The 23,694-nt window shown below is 38.3% G+C and overlaps 2 protein-coding genes across 2 annotated transcripts in view; both read left to right on the forward strand.

The window, feature by feature from the left end:
* The window catches only part of LOC115777646 (3-hydroxy-3-methylglutaryl-coenzyme A reductase-like), a 29,684-nt gene extending 27,110 nt beyond the window's left edge, over positions 1-2,574 (forward strand). Inside the window, 2 exon segments of the mRNA XM_030725576.1 lie at positions 593-747; positions 1,992-2,574. Of these exon segments, the coding sequence (XP_030581436.1) occupies positions 593-747; positions 1,992-2,046 (210 nt within the window). The 3' untranslated portion in view covers positions 2,047-2,574.
* Positions 2,575-4,434: 1,860 nt separating this feature from the next.
* Positions 4,435-19,902, forward strand: fxn (frataxin). The gene is given in 7 exon segments (XM_030725599.1): positions 4,435-4,627; positions 4,750-4,835; positions 9,041-9,133; positions 9,218-9,338; positions 12,870-12,942; positions 12,945-12,966; positions 17,876-19,902. Coding segments are annotated over 7 exon segments (642 nt in total). The 5' UTR covers positions 4,435-4,519; the 3' UTR covers positions 18,015-19,902.
* Positions 19,903-23,694: the final 3,792 nt, after the last annotated feature.

The following is a 23,694-nucleotide window of genomic DNA, read 5'->3' on the forward strand; positions in this document are numbered from 1 at the left end:
AAAAGGTCAGTTTTTAGGGGGCTAATAATATTGACCCTGGTAATTTTTTTTCTGAAATAATTCACTTATTGTGCATATAGAAATAATTTATGCTTTCTAAAGAAAACTAGCATGTTTAGAAATGCCTTGCAAAAGTCCCTTGCTCTGGGAAAATTTTGACAAACTTTAAATTTGATAGGATTTTGTCATCATTTGTAGTGGCACATCTTCAGTGCATTCCCGATCTTCTCCAGCGAGGGGAATAAGCAGCCCAGGGAGGTAAATCTCACAGCTAGTGTATACCGTCACAAGGTTTTAGTGTGGCCATAAATATATTGTGTGGTGCTTCACGATGACACGCTCCTCAGTCATGTGGTTTGTGCTCCATTACATGCCTCTAGATGTCACAGAACTATTATGTTATAGAACAATTCTTCGTTGATGGTTGCAGGACATAAACATTCATAGTTAAATGGCAGGATCAAATGGTAAAGATTACATGGTCAGAAATGGATTTCCAGGGAATGTTTCAAAAATAGCTGCAGGATTTGAAGGATTGAAGAGCTGCACAAAAAGGTTGTCTTGTTATCTTTGCATTCATGTACGTGCACAGATGCTGGGTGTGCAAGGAGCCAGTGAGGACTGTCCAGGGGAGAATGCTCGGCAGCTGGCCAGGGTTGTGTGCGCCACCGTACTGGCTGGAGAGCTCTCACTGATGGCTGCTCTGGCTGCTGGGCATCTGGTCAAGAGTCATATGACCCACAACAGGTAAGAGCAAATAACCTTAAATTTCAGTGTTCAGTGTTTCAGAGCAGCAAAGTATTATTAAAGCAGTAGAAGTGAGCAGTAATTTAACTACATTTTCTTGTAGGCTGCTAATTTTTGAACCGCATTCATTTTTGTGTAGTTATTCAGGCAGGTAGATTACTTCTTTGATATTTGCATATAGTAAAACATCTACAGACAGACAAACAAACTGGTAATGGCCAACCAACTGGACATGGTGGTGAGCAAGCAGAGGAACAAAGCCGTAGTGATAGATGTAGCAATAATAAGTGATGGCAACATCAAAAGGAAGGAACAGGAGAAGCTTGATAAATACCAAGGGCTCAGGGAAGAGCGAGAGTGGATATGGAAGGTGAAGGTGACAGTGGTCCCCGTGGTAATCAGAACACTCGGGGCATGACCCCCAAACTGGGAGTGTGGCTCCATCCGATTCCAGGAATGACATCTGAGATCTCCAGAAGAGCCCAGTCCTGCGAACAGCTAAGATACTGTGCAGGACCCTCAAGCTCCCAGGCCTCTAGTCGAGAACCAGAGTTTAGAGAACAAAGAACGCCCACAGGGCGACTGTGTGTGTGTGTGTGTGTGTGTGTGTGCGTGTGTGCGTGTGTGTACTCAAAATGACACATTCATACGCATTTCACTGTTCACAAATTACACATTTGTAAATATTACATTACACTTACTGATCACACACATTTGTAACTCTTTTAGCCTAATTTCTCACTGTTTTTAAATTGCTGTTTATTTCCAGATGTTCAGACAAACTATTTTTTTAAATCAGATGTACAGCCAAACAACCATAAGGCCAGCTTTCAACTTGTTCAAGCAAATAGACAGATTTGTGTTAAGCCTTTTTGAGCTGTGTTCCTGCTAAGGCTGTCACAATATCAGATTTTGGCAATAAATGTGAATAACAATTGTTATTTAATTGTACCAAACATAAACTTATTTTGAATTTAATGAATATAATCTGTCTTTTCCATGTTTTGGTTCAAGAAAAATTCTTCTTAAAATAGAAGAAGAAGAACAGTACAAAGGCTTTTATACAGGCTTTTATAAAGTCATTTACAGTGTTGTCATATGTATAATATAAACACAATATTACATTTTTAATTTTTAAATGTCATGGTTATTGTCAGTACTGGTATATTAGAACAGTCTTCACCTAGATGTACTTAAATAAAAATTTTGACATACAACACATGATGGAATCTTTCCATTTACAGATCTAAAGTAAACTTGCAGCAGACTTCAGGAACGTGTTCGAGGGAAACGTCCTGAAGGAACAACTTGGCCTTCTTCAGAAAACTTGCATTACTGATCAAAGGTTTTACAGCCAGAAAAAATGTGGACAGTCTAAAAAGGATAACTCAGTCATCAATGACTGAGGACAATAGACACACTCCAAGTGCTTTCAAAGAGACTTTCTGCAGACCAGTTTCTATTCTGGACATGGAAAACGTTAATCACCATTTTTACTTTCTGCATCTGGTTGTTTGATAAGACTGTTGGTTCTGAACAATCACAGAATGGGTTTTTGGATTCAAATTAAACCTTTCTACCAACGCCACTTTGAGAACTGTGAATACAGAAACAATGATACCTGCAAGAGGGACTTTATGATTATTAAATTTATGAGATATGGGTATTGGATGTCAGAAGAAATGCTATGTACCACAGATTGTGTATTGTTTCATTTCTTTGTCACAGTTTGTGAATATCACAGAGACACATTGTGTTTCAGTTATTAATCATTCAATGCACTTCAGTCTTTGGGAATTAATCAATAAAAATGTCAATGACATTAGAGACTAAATTGATTCAATTCAATTATATTTATATAACGCCAGTTTACAACAACGGTCACCTCAAGGCACTTTATCATCACACCAATGGCAAATTGTTGTCAGACAGCATTGCTGTGCAAAGTCTTAATTTTGATCTTAGTTGATCTTAAATAATGTACACTACAGATCTAAGAAACAGCAGCAGGAAAGTTGGATAAAGAAATGTCTGTGGAATATTATGTCTTCTAGGTGTGTTCACCTGACACAAAAAGGAGAGCTGTTGTGCAGTTTTATAGAGAATGTTAGGAATGATTTCCTGAAGTGATTGCCTTCTGTGGTCCCCCAGTATTACTACCACATCAGACAGGGTGTTCCATAGCCATACAAACTGAAGCTTCTCTTAAAGGTAGTCAGCAATCAATGAGACCGTAGGACTGGTAGCGCCCATCCTGAGCAGCTTCTCTCGCAGCAGAAGGGTGGTATTAAACACACCCAGAAAAACAAAAAACAAAACATGATTCTCACAATGCCATCAGTATCATCCAGGTGAGCATGAACACACTGCAGGTAAATAACAGTCTCATCCACCCATTCATGAGGCTGGCAAGGAAACTGAAAAAGGGTCAAGCGCGTGTTTCATTTGTGAGCTAAACCTGATGAGAACCCTCCTTTCCACTACCTTCATGACATGTAAGGTCAAGGCAACAGGTCTGAAGTCATTAAGTGGTAAAGAGGTGATTTCTTTGTTACTGACACCAAACATGATGTCTCCCAGAGCACTGGTACCTCTTTCTGCAGCAGACTCAGGTTGAAGAGCTGCAGGATGCCAGACAGCTGGGGAACACAGGACTTCAGGACCCTGCTTTGTCGACCTCCACACTTTTTTAATGTTGTTCAGTTTGGTCTCCAGCATCTCTCTGCTTGTGTCTTTACACTTTCTCAGCCCTGCCTTCAGTTCATGCTCTATCCTCCTCAACTCATCCTTGTCTCCAGGCCTGAAGACCCTCTTCTTGTCCAATCTATTATGCAAATGAATGACAGTACTGGGATGAGGGGATTTTGGAGACTGAATCAACAATTCACTTTTATTTATGTAGCATCAAATCACATCAGTCACCTCAAGATTGTTTTTACCTTACAATATAAAAGATGCTTTATATTGTAAGGTAAAGACAATAATGCAGAGAAAACAATCAAAATGCCCCCCTATGAGCAAGCAGTGGGAAGGGAAAACTCCCTTTCAACAGGAAGAAACCTCTGGCAGAACCAGGCTCAAGGAGAGAGAGCCATCTGCTGTGACTGATGGGGGGTGGGGGGAGGGAGACAGGACAAAAGAGAAAGTGAAAGACAGTAATATATTAATATAATAACTAATGATTTAAAGCAGAGTGGTGTATAAACACAGAGGAACACCATCTTCTTTTTTGGTGTCCCTTAAACTGTTCCTGAAAAGTTTTAACAATGTAGCACGGTGCATTGTGGGGTGGCTGTAGCTCAGGAGGTAGAGCCTACTAATTGAAAGATTTGTGGTTCGATCCCTGGCTGCTCCAGTCTGTATGCCAAAGTATCCTTGGGCAAGATACTGAACCCCAAGTTCTTCTCTGATACAACTGTCAGGCACAGAAAGAAGTGCTTGTATGAATATGGGTGAATGTTGTATGTTGCTTTGAGTGCTCAGAGTAGAAAAGTGCTATATAAGAACCAGTCAAGTATTTACGTTTCTCAGTTAGAATATGAATTGTGTTTGGAAGTATCTAATATAGGGGAATTAGGCGAAGTGGAGTGTTTTTAACTGTTCAGAGGATCCCTTTGATCTGGCTGATTTGATGAAGCTCCCACTGTTGTTGTAAGATATACTTTTGTCCAGTGGAGGGCAGTGCTACGAAATAGAACATGAAGAAGAAGAAACAGCAGCGGAACCTTTACCGACGATTAAGAAGAAGAAGCGGGCGACAACAGTGTGTATCATGCTTTTCTCCTCTAAAACTCCAAGTGTTTATTCACTGATCTGTCGGCTTGTGAACACAAAGTTCAACATGGTGACACGGGAGAGAAACAAGGAGCTCTCGAACCAGGTACTGTGCTAAGTCTGTTATGAGTTGATCATACATTATGATGCTATATTGATATTATGCTAATGTTAGCTAAGACTGACACTGACAGTTAAATCCCGTATTAACTTCATTTAACATTCTAGTTCCGGAGATTGTCTGGCCTCCCGTGGGTTCGTCCATTCATTAAACATACGCTGCAACCTGTCTGTCATCCTTCAAAGCAAGTAAGGTCAGCCTTTTCTCTTTTTATTTTTATTTTTTAAATGCAAGAGCAAATATGAATCCTTGCACACACACACACCCCCACCTCAAATACTATGTAAGTTTTACGAGTAGGAGGATCTCGAAGTACATCGGGTACATCGGGGTTCGACCAAAATTTGCTGTTTGGTCATTCCACCTCAAATCATCGTGGACCTTCAACTGGACCATCTGCAATCTGACTGCAGTTTTTATTGTCCAGAGTTTCATATATAAAATTGCTGTACGCAATTAAGCGTCCTATATCGAATACTTTTCAAGATTTCTTTTGTTTTAAAAATTGTCCGTCAACCCACATCCTGCATGTTTTTTTCTAATCTTAAAATCTAAACTATATAAATAAAATTTATTCGAATCTGTTTGAACAAGAATACCTCAAAAACGATTAATGATAAAGGCCTGAAACTTTAGCTGGCATTTCTAATGTTGGACACATACAGTGTCTGCGTATTGATAGTTCTTACCATAATAATGTTTTAAAGTGACAGTAGTTTATTTATATTTATATATATATATATATATATATATATATATATATAATATATATATATATTATATATATATATGATTTTAGCTGAGATGGGCCTGAAAAGGATCGGCAGAAGAAGATGGATTATTTTAGTAATTCTTATTCCTGGTTCTTATTTAGCTCTTTGCTTTTGAATTGATGTGGTTAATAAGCCACTAGGGCTCATACGGATGCTGAAAATCCTTGGAAATGCTTGGATTTTAATATTGTGTTTTCGGTGTTTGAAAAGTGCTTGAAACTGCTTGATTTTTTTTTTTTTTTTTTTTTTTTTTAATAATAATTAAAAAAAAATCTATCTGGTTGAATAGGTCACTTATGAGATGGAGAAAGAAAATGAGTTGGAAATTCAAAAATGAAAATTTCTCGACCTCGGCCTGGCCTGCATGTCTGCATGCGACCTGTCAGTCTGTTTGTGCAAATAATGTCATTCCGCGAGCGCAGGTATTTATTCCTCGTGACCAAATTCAACGTGCGCGCACACGTGTGTCTGCTGTGCGCACGCTGCTGCAGGTTCACGTTCTCGTGAGGAAACTTTATGCACGCTGAGCTGAATTACGCCTGTGAAGAAACTTGACTTTTGCCATGCTGCCAGGGTCATGCCCTTTGGTGAAAACTTAATTTTCAAAATAATGTAACACCAAGGCCTGTAGTTTAGACCGACCAAATATGAAGTTCATCACATTAAAATCCTAGGAGTTCGAAAAAATGCGAGTGCTAAGAAATTGAGTTTCTGTTGGGTGTAGGGCATCGCTCCATGAGGATTTTTTTGTGCATGTTACATTTGTATACCAAATTTAATACATGTACATGAAACACGGTGGTGGGGCTCCTCTTTTGCAATTGAATAGGTGGGACTATAGAGCAATTTTGGAAGGCCCGTGCCCGAAACCAATAAAATATCATGAGTTTTTGAGCATGTTTAGGCCCGCAAAAAAGCAATTAATTTGCCGAAGTAATTAAAAAAAAAAAGAAATGGATACAATAGGACCTTTACAATTTCAGTGCTTGGGCCCTAATAATAAACGGAGCAGTTACAATAGGGTCATCACAGGTTTGGTGCGTGGGCCTAATTAATTAAAAAAAGTAAAGGAAATGAAAGGCTAACAACATCCCATAGAGAGTTTATAGGTCTTGCATCAGAAAAGCAAATGTGTTTGGTATAACAGTGCATTCAGATCATGATTCAGATTGCAAAATGTGTCCTACAGTACAAGTAATTTAAAAAAGAAAAATATGACTGCACACTACAAATTACTGACATTGGGCCTAAATGAAAATGTTGGTTAAACAAGTAACTTAGATTAAACAACCAGTCTGTCTGGTGCCGATTTCTGATATTTGCAATGATTATTCTTATAGTCAATTAATCGCACACATTCCTACTATAAAGAGTGCAATTTAGTACCATACAAAGTAAAAAAATACCACCATGTTATTGGGAGCATGAGTTGATGTTGTAAATTGGTCAACACACCTTAAATGTCATTATGAGCTGTTAATTTAATTCAATTTATTTCTATAGCACCAAATCACAACAGTTGCCTAAAGAACATAAAATATAATACCAAAATGCAACATTGTTGTTGCAACTATGGCAAGGCAGCAATGCTGGCAGAAAATAATCTTGTAAATTTATAAGTTAACATGTTTTATAGCTTGGTAGTGCTGTTCTTTTCAAATGTGACAGTTACACATTTGAGCTCTGAAACTTTAACTAAATATTAAAGCTTACCTGATATATTTAGTTCTGACACTGTCTCATAATCTAATGAAGGAGGCGTGGAAATCTGATGTAAGATCAAAGTGAAATTAATTTTACTGACTGAATATTCTTGTGATGAATGTAATCTATTACACACTTAAAGGATAATGAAGAATCAAGTGAAATGTGAAGTTTACAACCAATTTTAAACCAAACTTCTGAACATAACCTGATTTATGTGTCAGCATTAGTTGCCATCATGATCTGGGCAGGTTAAAAGAGCCACCTTTATGACACTGACAATTCTGACTTTAGATTGTGGCATCAGAATCATACACTCCCAACTGTGGACCGATGAGACAAAAGTTGAACCTTTTTTGAACGGTTTGCATGATGTAACATCTGGTGTACAGGTAACAGCATTTCACAAAAAAGAACATCAGCAGCTTTGCTGCTTCAGGACAACTTGCGATAATTGATGGAAGCATGAATTTTGCTATTTGCAAGAAAATCCTGAAGGAAACTGTCTTATCATCAGTTTGTGCCTTGAAGTTCAAACACACAAGACTAGCAAGTCTTTAGCAAAAAAAAAAAAATGCTGTTATATTACTGGTGTCATAACTGTTCTTGTGTTGTGTAGGTATCCTCCTGAGACCTGGCCCTTTGACTTTTGTAGTGTATATTACATTTTTATGCACATCTTTTGAGTTTTTCAAGAAACTCAATTAAATCCTGTTGTACTCTAAAGAAGACATCCTGGGCTTTCTGGGAATATGTCATGTGACAGGTTGGCATGTTGGGAACTTTATTTTGTTTTCAATCCAAAATGGCTGGCATTGCAGGAAGCACATTTTATGGAAAGAGGAAAAGTAACTTAAATCTTTTTACTTTTTTGTTGTTTCATCATGGTTATCAGATATGATTTTGTTTGTAAAGGTTCCAGGAAGTGTTTCCCATTTTAAAAGCAGTTAAATAATTTGTTTTGAAATAATGGTCTTTGAATAAATATCAATTGTAATGGATGTCAGGACCATCTTTATGTACTTTGATACTAAATCTTTGTAGGCAACAGGACTGAGACAGAAAGGATTCTCTACAAGATAGTACAAAAGTGCTATGCACCATCCACTAGGGCTGCCTGCTCATACTGCAGGGGACTGTTTGCCTCCTGGTGTACAGTCCATCAGATTGACCCCTATGAGGCAACAGCAAGACCATCCTGGCAATTTCTGAAGTCCCAGCTGGAGGCGGGCAAATCTGCAGTTACCCTGTGTCATATGGTGGCAGTGATTCAGTTAACGTTGGTCACTCAGTAGAGATGAATCATCTCTGATCTCCCAGTTTCTTAAAGGTGTCTGGAGCCTTACAGTTCTCAAGTGTGGAACCTCACAGGCCTTGATGCTCTTCTCTATTTCCCCTTTGATGCTGATTTTAAATCGCTTTCCCTCAAAACAGCTTTTCTGGCGTAACATCTGCCAGGAGCATTAGCACGCACTTGTCAGTTCACAGGGATTGCTGCATGTTTTTGATGGAATGATCGCAGGTTATCCTTCAGCCTAACTCTGCATTTCTGCTGCCTATCCCAGCTGTCATAGAGCAAGAGGCAGGGTACACCCTGTACAGGTCGCCAGCCTGTCACAGGGCTAACAGAGGGATAGACAGCCATTCACACTCACACTTAAACTTATGGGCAATTTAGAATCACCAGTTAACTTAACCCCACGGTTAGCCTTTTGGATGAGAGGTGAAACATCTTCAAGAAACAAAAGTCCAGTTGCCCTGTTTTTAAGCTCCAGAGACTTTTAATGACCTGAGTGACTGAGAACCTACACAGACATACTACACAGACAAGATGCATGTCAGGAAGAATATAAAGGATCCAAAGTGGACATGATACATAATTTAATGTACTTAATTTTATTCCAAACTTTTCTTCTTTCAGTTGTTTTGGGAGCAGAATTAATGGTGGTAGGTGGAGCAAAAACATCTACCTGACATCAACAAATCAGGAAAAAGACACCCTTGTACAGATAAGGTAACCAAAGTTGTTGTTTTTTTATGCATTAGTTAAGCTGTGAATACTTTAACTCATTTGTAACTTTCTGTCATTCTTTAAAAGTGAGTTGTCTGAAGCAGCATACGAGAGGCTGGCTGATGAGACTTTGGATGCTCTGGCTGATTACTTTGAAGACCTGACAGATGAAGCTTTCACTGGAGTAGACTATGATGTCGTCTTCTCTGTAAGTCAAACTATGGATGTGATGACAAGTTTTACTTGGGAAGGTTGCTAACTAAGGCAAGTGAACTGGAAGTGGTAGCAATAATAAGCAATCGCTGAATTATCTAAATGCTAAAAAAAATGCTTCACTGACTTCTTTATTATCTCATTTACCGTAACACCCTGTAACTGACTTTTTATATATATATAAAAACTCAGCTGTATTCCTTGATGTTGAAATGTGTTATGCTTGTTTTAACAGCTTATTTTGAATTAAAGACTTAACATTAAACCACAAAAAGGAGAAAAAGTTCGTTCTCCGTTTAACCAGCTGCTTTTTCACAGCTGTGCGTCACACTCATGCTTGCTGGCGACGTGAGCTACAGAGGTGAGGGCAGGCGACGCTGATATAAAGGCTAGCCGCTCACTTCCAATCTTTGCGCTCTTCGTGGGCTGCGAAGGACCCGGTCTATGTGGGCCGGGTCCTTCAAAGAATGTGGCCCCTGAATTTGGACATTGTGCGTCGATATAATCTGTATGCCTGGAACTCGTGCAATGAGAAACGTTCCACAGTGCGATTAAAATGCATTAACATTTTTAATTAGTTAATTTCCCCGTAATTAATCGAATATATACTGAGCTATAAATAAAAAGTTTCATACAATAATCTCATATGCTTTGGTAGACATGTTAGTTAAACCCGCAGGTGAATTATGAACGTATTGCAGCTGGAATAAAGTAAGTGTGTGTGTGTGTGCGTGTGTGTTTTTAAGAAATAAAGTAAAAATTTCCCACCCACCCTGCAGCCACTCTTAGAAGTAGCCAGAGGGTCCTGCACAGTATCTTAGCTGGACTAGACCTTGGATGTTGTTCCTGGTAACTGGTGGAACTACTCTCCCAGTCTGGGGGTCACTGTCTGCTGTATTTAGTTGGTTATCCATCACTAGTTTGTCTGTTTCCGGAGGTGCCACAGGTTCTTAGCTCTGTCATTCTCAACCACCCTTGAGGGTGTATCACATTTTGACCTCGGGACTTCAGGCCATACTCTGCACAGATGTTCCTGTATATGGAATGTAATTAGCTCCTTTAGCCAGTAGGTGTGGCTCATGTCAGGCCCTGGTGTTGTCCAGCTCTTCATATTTGAGACTCTTTGTTGGATGTCTACCACTGTGATGGTTACTGGATCCTGTTCTGTGAGCCTGCTGTGGTCTGCGCTTAGATCCACTAGACACTGAGCATGGTTTTTGTGTGAGTGGAGTGGTTATGTGTGAAGGATGTGGGAGAAGATGTTGAGGGAGACCTGCACAGGTGAGCTGACAGTAGATCACTGCATGACACACCAGTGTCTCCTGAAAATGGGACTGTAACACAGATGGTGAACTTTATAAGAGGCAAAGGTTTTAATCACCAGCAGTTTCAGTCTGTTCTGGAGGAAATACCTTCTGAATTTGGTGACATGTTTTATCACACAGAGGTGCGATGGGCTGCCTGAGGAAATTTATCAGTTCATGGAATAAGAGAGAAACTAAATAGCTTGTTGTTTCTAGTTTCTGGCCATTTTGCTGATATCACCTCATAGTTTTTATCTAGGAAAAACATGCAAATTTTCATCAGGTTGAAATATTCTCATTTTTCCTGATGCTATTTTTGAAGAAAAATATAGTTTTATATTATTTTTAATATGTTGAGGAAAAAGTTGCTGTATTCCTGCCCTTCAAATTCATATTGCTGATTAAAATATTTTAAATTTTAGACTGTTCAATAAATGTTAATCCAGTTTGGCCCGCAACTTAGACTATTTTCAATTTTGGCCTGTTCTGTGATTGAGTTTGACACCCCTGCTGTAGATCCTAGTAGTGTAGATAGTAAATCAATGTCTCGTTCACTTCTGCCATACAGCTATGTCATCCATGTAGAGGAGGTGGCTGATGTTGCTCCATTCCATAGTTGGTATCCGTGGCCAGTCTTGTTAATGAACTTGCTGAGGGAGTTCGGGCCTATGCAGAACAGCAGTGGGGGCAGAGCAGCTCCTTGGTCGGTACCACAGTTGATTGTGACTTGTGCAACTGGCTTGAAGTTGGCCTCTAGTGTTGTTCTCCACATCCCCATTGAATTTCTGTTGAAGTCTCTTAGGTTCCTGGTGATCCTGTATAGTTCTAGGCATTCCAGGATCTGTGTGTGTGTATATATATATAAATAGAAATAAATAAAGATCCCAGCTTGCCCTGGTGGCATTCTTTGTCGTCCAAACTTGGTTCCTCTATCAGAGACCTGGGTGCTTGAAGGTCCTGTGCAATATCTTAGCTGTTCCCAGGACTGCACTCTTCTTGACAGAGATCTCGGATGTCGTTGCTGGAATATGCTGGAGCCATTCTCCCAGTTTGTGCATCACTGCACCGAGGTTCCGATTACCGATTTTTTTTTTTTTTTTTTTGCATGTTGGCCACAGCGGCTTTTTGTGACAGTGGAGAGAGACAGGAAATGGGGGAAAGATACAGGGGAAGACATGTGAGCAAATTGGCGACGGGCCGGGACGCGAACCCGGGCTGCCCGCCATGCAACGCAGCATGTGTATGTGGTCGCCGGCTTCACCACTAAGCCACCCCGGTGCCCCCACTTTTTTTTTTTCCCACTTAATTTTTATTTGTAGTTTTTATTTGAACTACAAATAAAAATTTTATAAAAAATTTTTATAATGGGCCAGACAACCCATACTTCCACAGCGCCTCCCACACGATATTCCGAGGGATGCAATTGAAAGCGTAAAAGTGAAGCTGTCAATTTAGAATAGAATAGAATAGCTTTTATTGTCACTGAGAAAACAATGTTAAGAACAATGTTAAAACAGTGAAATGCAGTTTAGTATCCTCACTAGTAAACTGTTAAAAAAGCAAAAGCTGTCCAAAAACAACAATAAATAAATTAAAATATTTTAGCACTAAAAAATATGCACAAGCTTGAGATTATTTAAAGTGATGTGTGCAATCGGGGAGGGGCTTTCAATGATTGTCCATCAGGATAGATAATTGTCCATTTATTTCCTCTGATTGTTCATCAAGATACCTAATTTGAAGAATTTAAAATATAAAACACATTCTGGTTTGTTTAACACTCTCAATCACTAAATAATTCCATATGTGTTTCTTCATAGTTTGGACAACTTAAGTATAAATCTACAATGCAGAAAATTTGGTATTGATCCAAAGTCAACATAGTCTTCTACCAGGAGATTTTAGAACACTTCATGTTTCAATCTACTGACACGCTTTCTTCAGTAAAACCTCATCAGTGCCAGAAGCTGATCACATCTATGCCGGTCCACACTGATGCAGTAATATGTAATCATCAAAATCAAACAAAAAAGGCTTGAAGAAATTTGCTTTCTGTGTAATGAATATATAATATATTGAATTAAAATTTTTAATTTTGTAAAAAAAGGTAAAGTTAATTTTTTTTTTCCTTTTCTCCTCTTCATTTGTGTATGTGGTCAAAATTGTATTGATGACTAGATTAAAGAAATAACATATAGTATCTATTGTTTTTTGGTTAACAGAGTGGTGTTCTGACGGTGAAGGTGGGTGGGGACCATGGTACCTATGTCATCAACAAACAGACACCAAACAGACAATCTGGCTTTCTTCTCCTAGCAGGTAAGAGTAGAGCTTTGTATCACACCTAGTTAATGAGTAGGTGGAACCCAAAAAACGTGTCTAGTTTGACATTCAAAGATGAATACGAGACACAAGCTAAACTTCTCAGCGTTGATTCCAGGTATTTATGTCTGGATCTGGTACACAGTTCAGAAAATAGCGTCTGAACTCACCCATTTTTTTTTGTGAGCAAAAGTCTTGGAACATGTGACTGAAAGATGTGTTTTGTTGCCTTGGTGTGTCCTGTTAAATTGATTATTAAAAACAATAAATAGTGCTGAATGTATACACTTAGTTTGTGCAGACTGTGCATATATAGTTAGAGTAGTAAGCAGCATCAATCCAAGAGACCTGTGTATAGGTGAAAAACAAGCAATTGTGAAGCTAAGAAATAAAAATGGAAAAATCAATCAGAGTCATTGGACAAACATTAGCCATAACCAGTATAACCATCTGGAATGTCCTGAAGAAGTTGTCACTGGTGTACTAAGCAACAGATGTTGAACAGGTAGACCAGGGATACTCAACTTGATCTAGTCGAGGGCCACATTTGGAAATGAGAAGTGGCCGAGGGCCAGCCATTAAACTACATTCATATAAAATGAGCAAACTTTAAAAAGGACTGATAGCTTGTGCTCATATTTTGATGCATTTTATTAGCTCCACTGCAATTCAGCAAGATATATTTTGAACCATCTTGAACAGCATAGCTGGAACGTTTCCTATTATGCAGGCAAATATTGGACAAATTCAAAAATGAAAATGATTATTAACAGTTCTTAGGCATAGAATGAACATATTTCAGCTCTTTTGGTGTGAAAGCTGTTTATAAAATATATTAAAACACATAACTGCACAGTGCAAGCCACCAAATTTTGGAATATTTCAGAAATACAATTTAAAAAAAAAAAAAAAAAAACTGCTTTACTATATTTCAGTTATTTTAAAGTTTGGAACAGACAGCACAGGTATGTAATCAGATGTTTATGTTTTAACCTCTTCATGCATCACATACTATTAGTTACTGACTACATGCTTAATGTGAGGTAACACATCTCATTTCCTTTGAGAGCTTACTGAAGTTTGGTTTCTGAGAGGTCAAGGCAATATGCAAGCACTGGTTGAGATGTGAGTCGGTGAGTCTATTGCGCTTTTGTCCTTAATTAGATTCATCACTGAAAACCCCGACTCGCATATGTAAGTGGATCCGAACATTGTCAAAATGTATATAGCGAGTCTTTTAGAGTTCGGATACTGATGAACAGAGTGTGCCCAAAATTCACACAGTCTCTCCTCTCTGAACTTGGCTTTTAGGACATCATTAGCCTGCATCTGGACCAGTTCCAGCTGGAAAGCGCCCTCACTGATAGCAGGCACAGCATTTTTTGCCTCTGCTGGGCAGCTCCCGGTGACAGCAACGGCGAACGGGTTGCGCACAAACAGTAGCAGTTGCTGTGGGATTTTGAAGTTGTGAAACCGCGATCTGAAGTTCTCTGACAGATTTTTTAACAGTGCTACCATTCGTGACAGCACAATCCCATTTGTAGGAACATCACGCAGGGTAGGGAAGTGAAGTTTTTTCCCCTCTATGTCCGTCACGAATACGCCCAAGGTTGTCTGAAAAGCGCTCACTTTTTCAAAGAGCTCTCCCACATTCGAATCCCCACCTTGGAGCTGCAGGTTAAGATGGTTCAAGTGATTAGTGATATCACACAGAAATGCAACCAGAGCCACAGATTCCTGATCTTGCATAAACTGAGAGAACTCATCTGCTTTCTTTGTTTTTTGACCGGAAAGAAATTCTGTGATTTCTTGCGCAGTGCAAAGAAGCGCTGTAGGACTCGCCCCCTGCTCAGCCATCTGACATCATTGTGCTGTAGTAGGTCTGAATATTGAGTTTCTTGCTCCTGTAGTAGCATTTTGAAAAGCCGGTGCTGTAAACTTGAAGTTGAGCGAATGTGATTTACAATTTTGATCACTGTGTCCATCACTCCTTTCATTTCACCAGACAGTTTGGCACACAACAACCGTCTGGTGAATGATGCAGTGTAGTGAACTAACTGTGGGGTGGTCCGCTATGAGACGTGATGCTAAGCCCCTCTCTCGTCCTATCATAGATGGCCCACCGTCAGTTACAAGGAGGTTGATTTTATCCAGCTCCAGAGAATTCTTATCAAAGAAACTTTCATAGAATTGTACATGGCCTCACCTGTTGCATTGCTCTTGATGGGCAAAAGGCACAGCAGCTCCTCTTTGAAAAGCTCCCCGTTAAAATATCTCACAAACACGGACAGCTGTGCAGTGTCTGTTGCATCTGTAGACTCGTCCATAGCTATTGACATGTAATCCACACACTTCAGTTCAGCAAGTAAAGTAGAAAACTGTCCTCATACAAAGTTTCTAGTCTCCGTGCCGCCGTTGAATCCGAAAGCTGAACCTGCTTCATCTTTGTGTTTGTCACCCGGCAAAACAACTCCTCCACGATTCCCAAAGTGCACACTTTCACAAGCTCAGCGGCCACAAATGGCTTGCCCTTTTAGCCAGCTCCCAGGTTACACGCAGTGAAGCAGCGGTGGCTTTTTCAGCAGCAGTAGTGGAAGTCGTCAAGATTGTTGATGTGGTAGCATAAGACAACTTTAAGGCCTCAGTCTTGTCTTTTCGTGCAATGCTACCAACCGGGAAAGCTGCACTGAAGCTAGCATGTTTTGACTCGTAATGCCGCTTAATGTTAGCAACTTTGCATACAGCAACTGTCTTTTGGCAAATTAAACACAACGGTTTTGCGTTGGCATGAGGTGGCAAAATGAATGCAAAATCATCTGTCCATTTGTTATTAAACTGTCTGTTTTCGACGTCAACTTTTCTCCGCTTACTAACCTCACTCATTTTTGCCAAGATATTCATTTAAGGACACGTCCTTTCCTCGCAGATCAGCAGTGATTCTTGACCTGCGCAAACTGTTCACTACCCAAATCATTAGGACCTAAAGGGCCGTGTACAAACTAATGATTCTGTCTTACAGACAGTTCACTTTGTGAACACAAGGGGGAATTATTCAGCATTTGTTACACAATAAAAGGGAAAATTATTTTAATTTTGAGCAATTACAAGAAATGGCCGCGGGCCGGTCCACCAGCCAATCACGGGCCGGATTTGGCCCGCGGGCCGTGAGATGAGTATGACTGAGGTAGACCATGCGGAACAACAGCAGTTCATGACAAAAACATTAAGTGCTATAAAGAAAGACCTTAAAACAGTGCTTCTCAATTGGTTTTTGCCCCCGCTGAGCCGATGCGCTGAGCCAGAGCATCGGCCAAGCTAAGCACTTAGCATGGGCCCTGCTAAGGGAAACTGGAGTGGTGGTCAGCTGTTCCTGTATCGCCCGATTAGGGAAATCATGTAGTGATGCAGCAACTATTCTGTGGAAGGTATATCACTTATCTGGATATCAGAATGTTCAGATCACTGAAACAGAAACACTGGACTGGCCGAAGACTGTGCATGTCTCTCGGGGACACATGCAGCTGTCATCTTGCAAACTGCTACGTGTTTACATGTGGAAGCCACGCATTGTTAAAGCTTTGTGTAGGCTGTATGTTGTAGTGTCACACTAATAATGTAATAAAAATAAGAGGCTGTACATTAAAGGAAAACTTAAAACATGAGGAAAAAAATACAGTAATAGTATGCACAACTGGGTAGTATAATTTTGGGGGAAAAGAAAAAATTTACAGAATAAAATAATTTGGAAAAATGTGCAAACTCATGTAGTGACAACCGACAACAGCACAAGCTGAACCTGAGCTCATGTTCCAACTAATAAAGCCGCCTGTTACAGCACAAAGTAACAGAATTTTGTTATTAACTCTGGCTCTGACTTTGGGTAACCGGAAGTATAAAACCGTACACCGGAAGTAGCAGTCTGTCACGGCAGCCTATGTACGCTCTTACAGAAAACTGTGGATAGAGCATGCATTTTACCTGTTAAAGAGCCCCCCCCAAAAAAACAAACAAACAAACAAACAAACAAAAAAAAAAAACAGCAAATAACTGAGAGGCTGCGGTGAAAAACTGGGAAGGCATCACAGAAGAAGAATGCAAAAGTTTAGTGATTCAGTGGGTCACATGCTTGATGCAGTTGTTGCAAACAAAGATTTGCAACTATTAAGTCTTATTGATTTTTATCTATTTTAAGTTAATCTGTTCCAAGACTTGTGCTCACAAGAAAAATGGTTGGGTTCAGACAAAAGGGGCTATATCTTCTGAACTTTGTATCGAATCTAAATGTAAATACCTGGAAATAAAAGCGGAGATGTTGACATTTGGTCTCATAGTAATCTTTTTTTTTTTAATGTCATACCCAAATGTTTTCAGTCTACAGCAAAAATAAAAGGATTGGCCTCACTGTTAAAATACTTTTGATTCAGCATTCTTAAGTATTCTTAATCTATATTTTGCCAATGATACATACATCCACAAATTTCAAATGCTCTTAGACTAAACAGTTATGATCTGGATTTTTAACTTAACACGGTATTCCATAGTATTTGGAATCTGGCCCAGGTTTAATTTGACAGCCAATTCAGTGCATACACGTAAGAAAAAGACAGTTCAATAGACCAAGAGCAGGGTTGTTGGTGCTTTTTTTTTTTTTCTTTAAATAATTGATTAAATAGGTTTAGTGAATTAGTGATACTAGGATTTTTTAAAATTTTGTTTATAGCTAGATGGGTGAGAAAACTGCTGTGGAGAATAACTCTGTTCACTTTTGGTTTTATTATTGATAGCATGCCATTATTCCTTTGTTGATCTCAAACTGTCAGCAAATAAAGCAAGCAAATAAAATGTTATAATAAATCAGTATAGATTCACGTTACTTGAATCTTCCTTTCTTCTCTTGTTTTTACAGTGGACCCAAGCGCTATGACTGGAATGGTGGATGCTGGGTGTATACTCATGATGGAATTAGCCTCCACCAGCTGCTTTCTAAGGAGTTTTCCATTATCTTTAATAAAAACATTGACCTGTCTGACTTGCCCCATTCCTAAAACTTGACTGACTGACTGACTAATTTATATACAATATACATAGTACATGTCTAACATTTGGACACATCTACTATTATAAGGAAAATGGAAACGTTTAAACTACTGTTTGATAGCAGCTTCGCACACTCTTTACGCTCTCAGTAGAAGAAAACTGCTGTTTTTCTGTCACTCTGTGACCCTCCTCCCACATCGAAGTCAAGCTTTTGCCATAGAGTTGCACAATGCAGTCTGTTTCCATGATGTGAAGTGGCTGCTCTCCAGAGCTATCATTACAAAGATCTTATTATTAATAAACAAAATATGAAAAAAGTCACACTGCACTGATTTTTCTTGTGATTTCTAGTCAGAAGAAAACTACAAAAGTGATATTAGTCATCAGACGTCCCTGTCAGAAAGATGGGAAAGGAAAAATAGGAAACTGTCGTGGTGTTGGGTGAGGACAACTTTCAAAATGTTCTTGGCACTTAACCTTAACCAATGTGTTTGATGCATTTAGTCAACAAAAAAAACCTTACACATACTGTTGGTTGTAAGCAGTAAATAAAATGCTGTGCTTGCAATTGATGTGTGCAATGACTTTATGTGTAATTTTGAGTACTCAAAAATGCTAATAAAACATTAAATTCTTTTAAATGAAATTTTTTACATTTTGGTCAAGTTTCAGAAAGGAGGATTATTGAGACGATGCTCATTGGGGAACAACGTCATTGCAAGTATGCAAGCAACAGCTAAGATTTTTAAAAAGTATATGATTGTGTAAGTTTGAGTTTTCAAAAATGCCTTTTTCAATTTACACATAAATACAAACCAGGTGTATTTATGTGTAAAGGTGTTTCACAAATGCATACATACAAAAAACCTGATCATTTGCACACATTTTTAGGTACAACTTCACAAGCCTCAGTTCTTTCAAAAGGTTTGGGTACTTTTTGTTTGTTTTTCTTTTTCTAATTTTGTATTGTGTGACAGAGTACATGTTTCCAAACATTCAGTGTCACTACCCAGAATGCATTGATGCCTAAGCAACAGTTCCCTACAGATGAAAGGATTTTTTTCTTCAAAACACTAAAACATCTAGCTTTTTTAAATCAGTAAAGTCATGGTAATGGTAAAGTTATGGTAAGCTATGCAAGTCTTCATTCTTTTAAGAACTGCAGAAATTCCGCTGACTCAGGTTTGACAAGGCACACTTGTTAATTGCAATTCTAATGACCGACCTAAGATATTACCAGTACTGTGCAAAGTCCTTTTTTTTCTTTTATTAACCTTCTCTTAATTCATAGTTAAATTATTAGACATGATAGCGAAAGAGTAAATTCAAAAACCAAATACTGAATAAATCATTTGAATTCTTGTAAGATTTGTCCACTGTGGACAATTCAGTAAATTTATCAATAAAACTATGTAAATGCTTTTCCTGTAATGTCTCAATATCTGGGAATATGTCTTTGTAGCTTCTCAATCATCCAGGTCATGGTGGCCTAAAGCACTTGACTTAAAGGCAACTGGATTTCTTTTTAGGTTCATGATGATGTTCCACCTGACATTTCAGAGACTTCTTCAGAACTGCAGAATAAATCGATGTGGTTAGTCTGCAGGATTTCAGTTCCCTAATTTGAACAGCTTTCATTTGGATGTTGTTAACGACATTCCAGACGTTGCGTCATGTTTTTCTTCATTAGTCCGTGCTTTTGGTGTGACCTCATTAGAGGCGAAAGTCAAATTTTTGGACTGTAACACTGTACTCTTCATTGTCAAGAATCTTATGCTGTACTTATGTTAAATTTTATGTGATGTTATGGACTGATGATCCACTAATTATATAATAACCACAAAGTGTAAGTTGTTTTTCAGAAAATGGAGAATGATGATCTATATTGTAAAATAACCACTTTAGCCACATAATGTCAGTTGTCTTTCAGGAAATGGAAGAACATTCATAATAAAAGAACATACTTTTTTATTATTTAATAAACAACTTGAAAATAGCCTGCACTTACTGAAAAGATATAGTGTTGTAAATAGTGTTGTAAATATGTGCAAAATAGAGATGTGATTGTTACCTGTTTCAATTAAACAGTCCCAAAAAGTTTATATTTAGGCCCTAGCCTCCCGAAGGGATCGGCAAGGAGTCTATTGTAATCGCTCGCGCGAAAAACGAGGGTCTTTTGCCATAGAGTTGGCAACGTTGAGTGCTCAACTGCACTCAACTTTGACAATGGACCCTCAAACAAGGTACGGCAGGTCGAACGCTTCTCGAAAACGTATATATGGGGGGTGAATGGAACAGCCCATAATTGAAATCGTTAGCGTCATGAGTTAGCTTGTACTGTGCAGAACCTTCAAGCTCCCAGACCAGTGGTCAAGCTTGAAGGACAAACAAGATTGATTTGAAGACAGAGTGGCCTTGGACTTAATCCATGTTATCATGATTACAAACATACAACACAAAATGTATTTGAAGGACAACTTAACTATGTGACTTTTCATTATAGCAGTGGTTCCCAAAGTGTGGGCTGCGACCCACCAGAAATTCAGTTTGAAAGTATGTATACATATTTATATAAATGTATTTATTTATATAAAAAGTAAATATAAACTGGTAATAGGTGATATTACTCATTACTCTGACCTAAATTTACTGCTCATGTACTGAAGTTTGTGTCCCAGTGGCAAGTGGCTATTGGCATTAGCACTTAACATATGACTGGGTAGTATTAGCAATTAATAGGTGTTTTTGAATAAAATTTTCAAGTAGATACATACTTTCTCTTGCATTTTGATAAGAGTGAAGACAGGATTCTGGCCAGGAAAATTTCACAGACCAGTATGGCATGGGGAGGGGGGCCCATGGGATTTTCTGGTTTTTAAGTGGGCACTCTTGACTTTAGGAACCACTGCATTACAGCATAACAATCTTGATGATCTATTTCCCACTCTTATAAAATTTCTCTCCTTTACAATCTTTCAATGATCATGATGAATATATTTAATTTTCAGGAACATGAAAAAAGCCACAAAAGAGTAATAAACAAAATGTGTCTTCTATTGTTAAAACATGTTAAAAGTTGAGTGGAAGGCCTTTGGTGATCTCTGTAAACATCTCTGGCAACAGTAACATTTATGTAATCAACCGAAAAAAAAAAATGTCTTGCCAAAATAAAGTATTGATATTAAATGTTTGAAGGTGTTTCTAGACTTGTCCGGTCAAATGCTGAGGTTAACGTTAGAGTTCTTCAGACAAGCCAACTCTCGCACATCACATTTTTGTTAGCAGTGATTGTTTCCTTATCGACTCAGCTTTTAATTTGTTATCTATGAAATCAAACATCCTGTGTCATATTGAGCATATTCTTATTATATTCTCCAACTCTTGCCATTTTCACTTGCTGTGGTTTCATTTACTGTCAGTGACACATAACATTTAGCATTTTTGTGTTCAAGGAAGCAACTGCTTCATTCACAAGAATCCTTAAAGCATCTGCAAGAAGTGTTTCACTCACCAAAAAGCAACAGAGACTAGATATATTTATTCATATTTATATGTTGAATTAAAAACATAAGGAACTTCAGAGTGTGTAGGTGCTTTGGAAGCCTACTGTTAACAATTCATGACACACATGCCTCAGCTATCGCTTGAGAATTTACAGCAGTAGTAGTAGTAGTAGTATATTTGAACTTTATTGTTTTTGTACAAGCAATGTATAGTGTACAATCTTTAGGCAGTGCCCTCAAAACCAAAAACAGACAATACAATTGTATGTCATGCTGTATGATGCTTTGTACATTCATATACATGGCATGATGCAGTCATATTTTTTAGCTATATTATACAGACATCTTTGTACATTGCTGAATGTTTTACATAAAAGGCAAATAAAATGTACTGTGTTTTTCTTTATTTTTGTTTATTCAAGGGTAAGAGTAGGGACTTATGTCTACAGATATTACAAGCCTACGTCAAGACAGATGTAGACTCATATTTAATATGCAATGTAAAGTGTTTGCATAAAAACATCTTATGCAAACATTTTGCCATTGTTGATTTAATGAAACATAGTCCCATGTTATCTTTTTTTTTTTGGACACACTGGTTTGACGTCGCTCTGTAGGTATTACAGTTGTAGTCAAAGGTTTGGCAGTGGCACCATAAGTCTGGATGTTGCACCACTGTCAAAATTAAATTCTGATTAATGTTTGCAAATAAAAGTCATTGTATGTGATTGTTCTTCACCAGAGAAACATGTAAAAGAAAACAAACAAAAAACTTACACAAAAATTGATGCGGCAAAGCGGATAAAACACAAAATATGTGCCACTGCCAAAACCTTTGGCTGCAACTGTAATTTACATGATGACTGGAGCTACTAATGGTCCAAAGTATACAATACAAACACAAAACTTAAACAACTGACTGTTAACAAACAACTACCAATAGTCAGCTACAGCGTGTTGAAAAGTCTTCCTTTTGGAAAGTGCAAAGCTTACAGTAATGCTAAAAGAAAGTACACATTCTTTCAGTTCAAAGGTTTTACATATCAGGACATAATAAACGTTATCCAGTTCCAGGTTTTAAATTAAGTAAGTATAACCTCAGATGAACGACACATGATAAATTACACTGCGTCATTATTTATTTAACAAAAACTAAACCAAAATGCAGAAGCACTGTATAAAAAATTAACTACACTCCAGGATTGAATGTAGAACCACAGAAGGAATTTTGACCCACTCTTCTTTACAACGTTGCTTCAGTTCATTTAGTTCACATTTGTTTATGAACTGCTGGCTTAAGGTCCCACAACAGCACTTCGACCAAGTTGGGGTCTGGACTGGGCCATTGTAACACCTTGATTCTTTTTCACCCATTCTGTTGTAAATTTGCCAATGTGCTTCAGATCATTTTCCTTTGCATGACCCAATTTTAGCCAAGCTTTAGCTGTTGGACAGACGCTCTCACATCTTACTCTAGAACACTTTGTATACAAAGGAGTTAATGGTTGACTCGGTGACTGCAGGGTGCCCAGGTCTGCTGCTGCAGAACAAGCCCAAACCATCAGCCTTCCACCACCATGCTTGACAGCTGGTATGAGGTGTTTGTGCTGTGTTTGGTTTTTGCCAAGGGTTAAAGTGAGCCAGAACGATCTTTAACAGTGCTATGGCATCTTCAGCTAATGAGCAGTTACATTTAATAGGCAGGTTAATACATACTGTTTAATGAGTTAATTTTTCATGTGCTTCCATGGAGATACTTGCTCAGTAACAAGAAAATGATGACAATGCATGGCTACCTTACACCTTAAACGCATCTTTTTTTCCCTTCTCATCCCTATGATATGTTTAAGATGCAGATGTAAAGTTTCAATTGCAGTACCTCAGCATTTAGCTTGTACAGAGCAATGTTTCTTAATGGCAAGTAAATAAAGAGAAGAAAAAAACGAGATACAGATAGATGTAAGAAAGAGAGGACAGGAGAGGAAAATGACAAATTATTTTAAAAACTGCAAGTAAAATTTTATAAGCTGGAAATTACATTTTTATCCCATCCCATCCTAATTGATTTTAGACCTTGGATGGGTTTGGTGTAGTTGAATCAAGTTTTTGTGAAACATTCATTCAGCACCTAGAGGCGCTATATAAATAGTACCTTGAAGCAACTGTTGTTGTGATTTGATGCTAT

This window comes from Archocentrus centrarchus, unplaced genomic scaffold (assembly GCF_007364275.1).
Source record: "Archocentrus centrarchus isolate MPI-CPG fArcCen1 unplaced genomic scaffold, fArcCen1 scaffold_63_ctg1, whole genome shotgun sequence".
In the NCBI taxonomy this organism is placed as follows: Eukaryota; Metazoa; Chordata; class Actinopteri; order Cichliformes; family Cichlidae; genus Archocentrus; species Archocentrus centrarchus.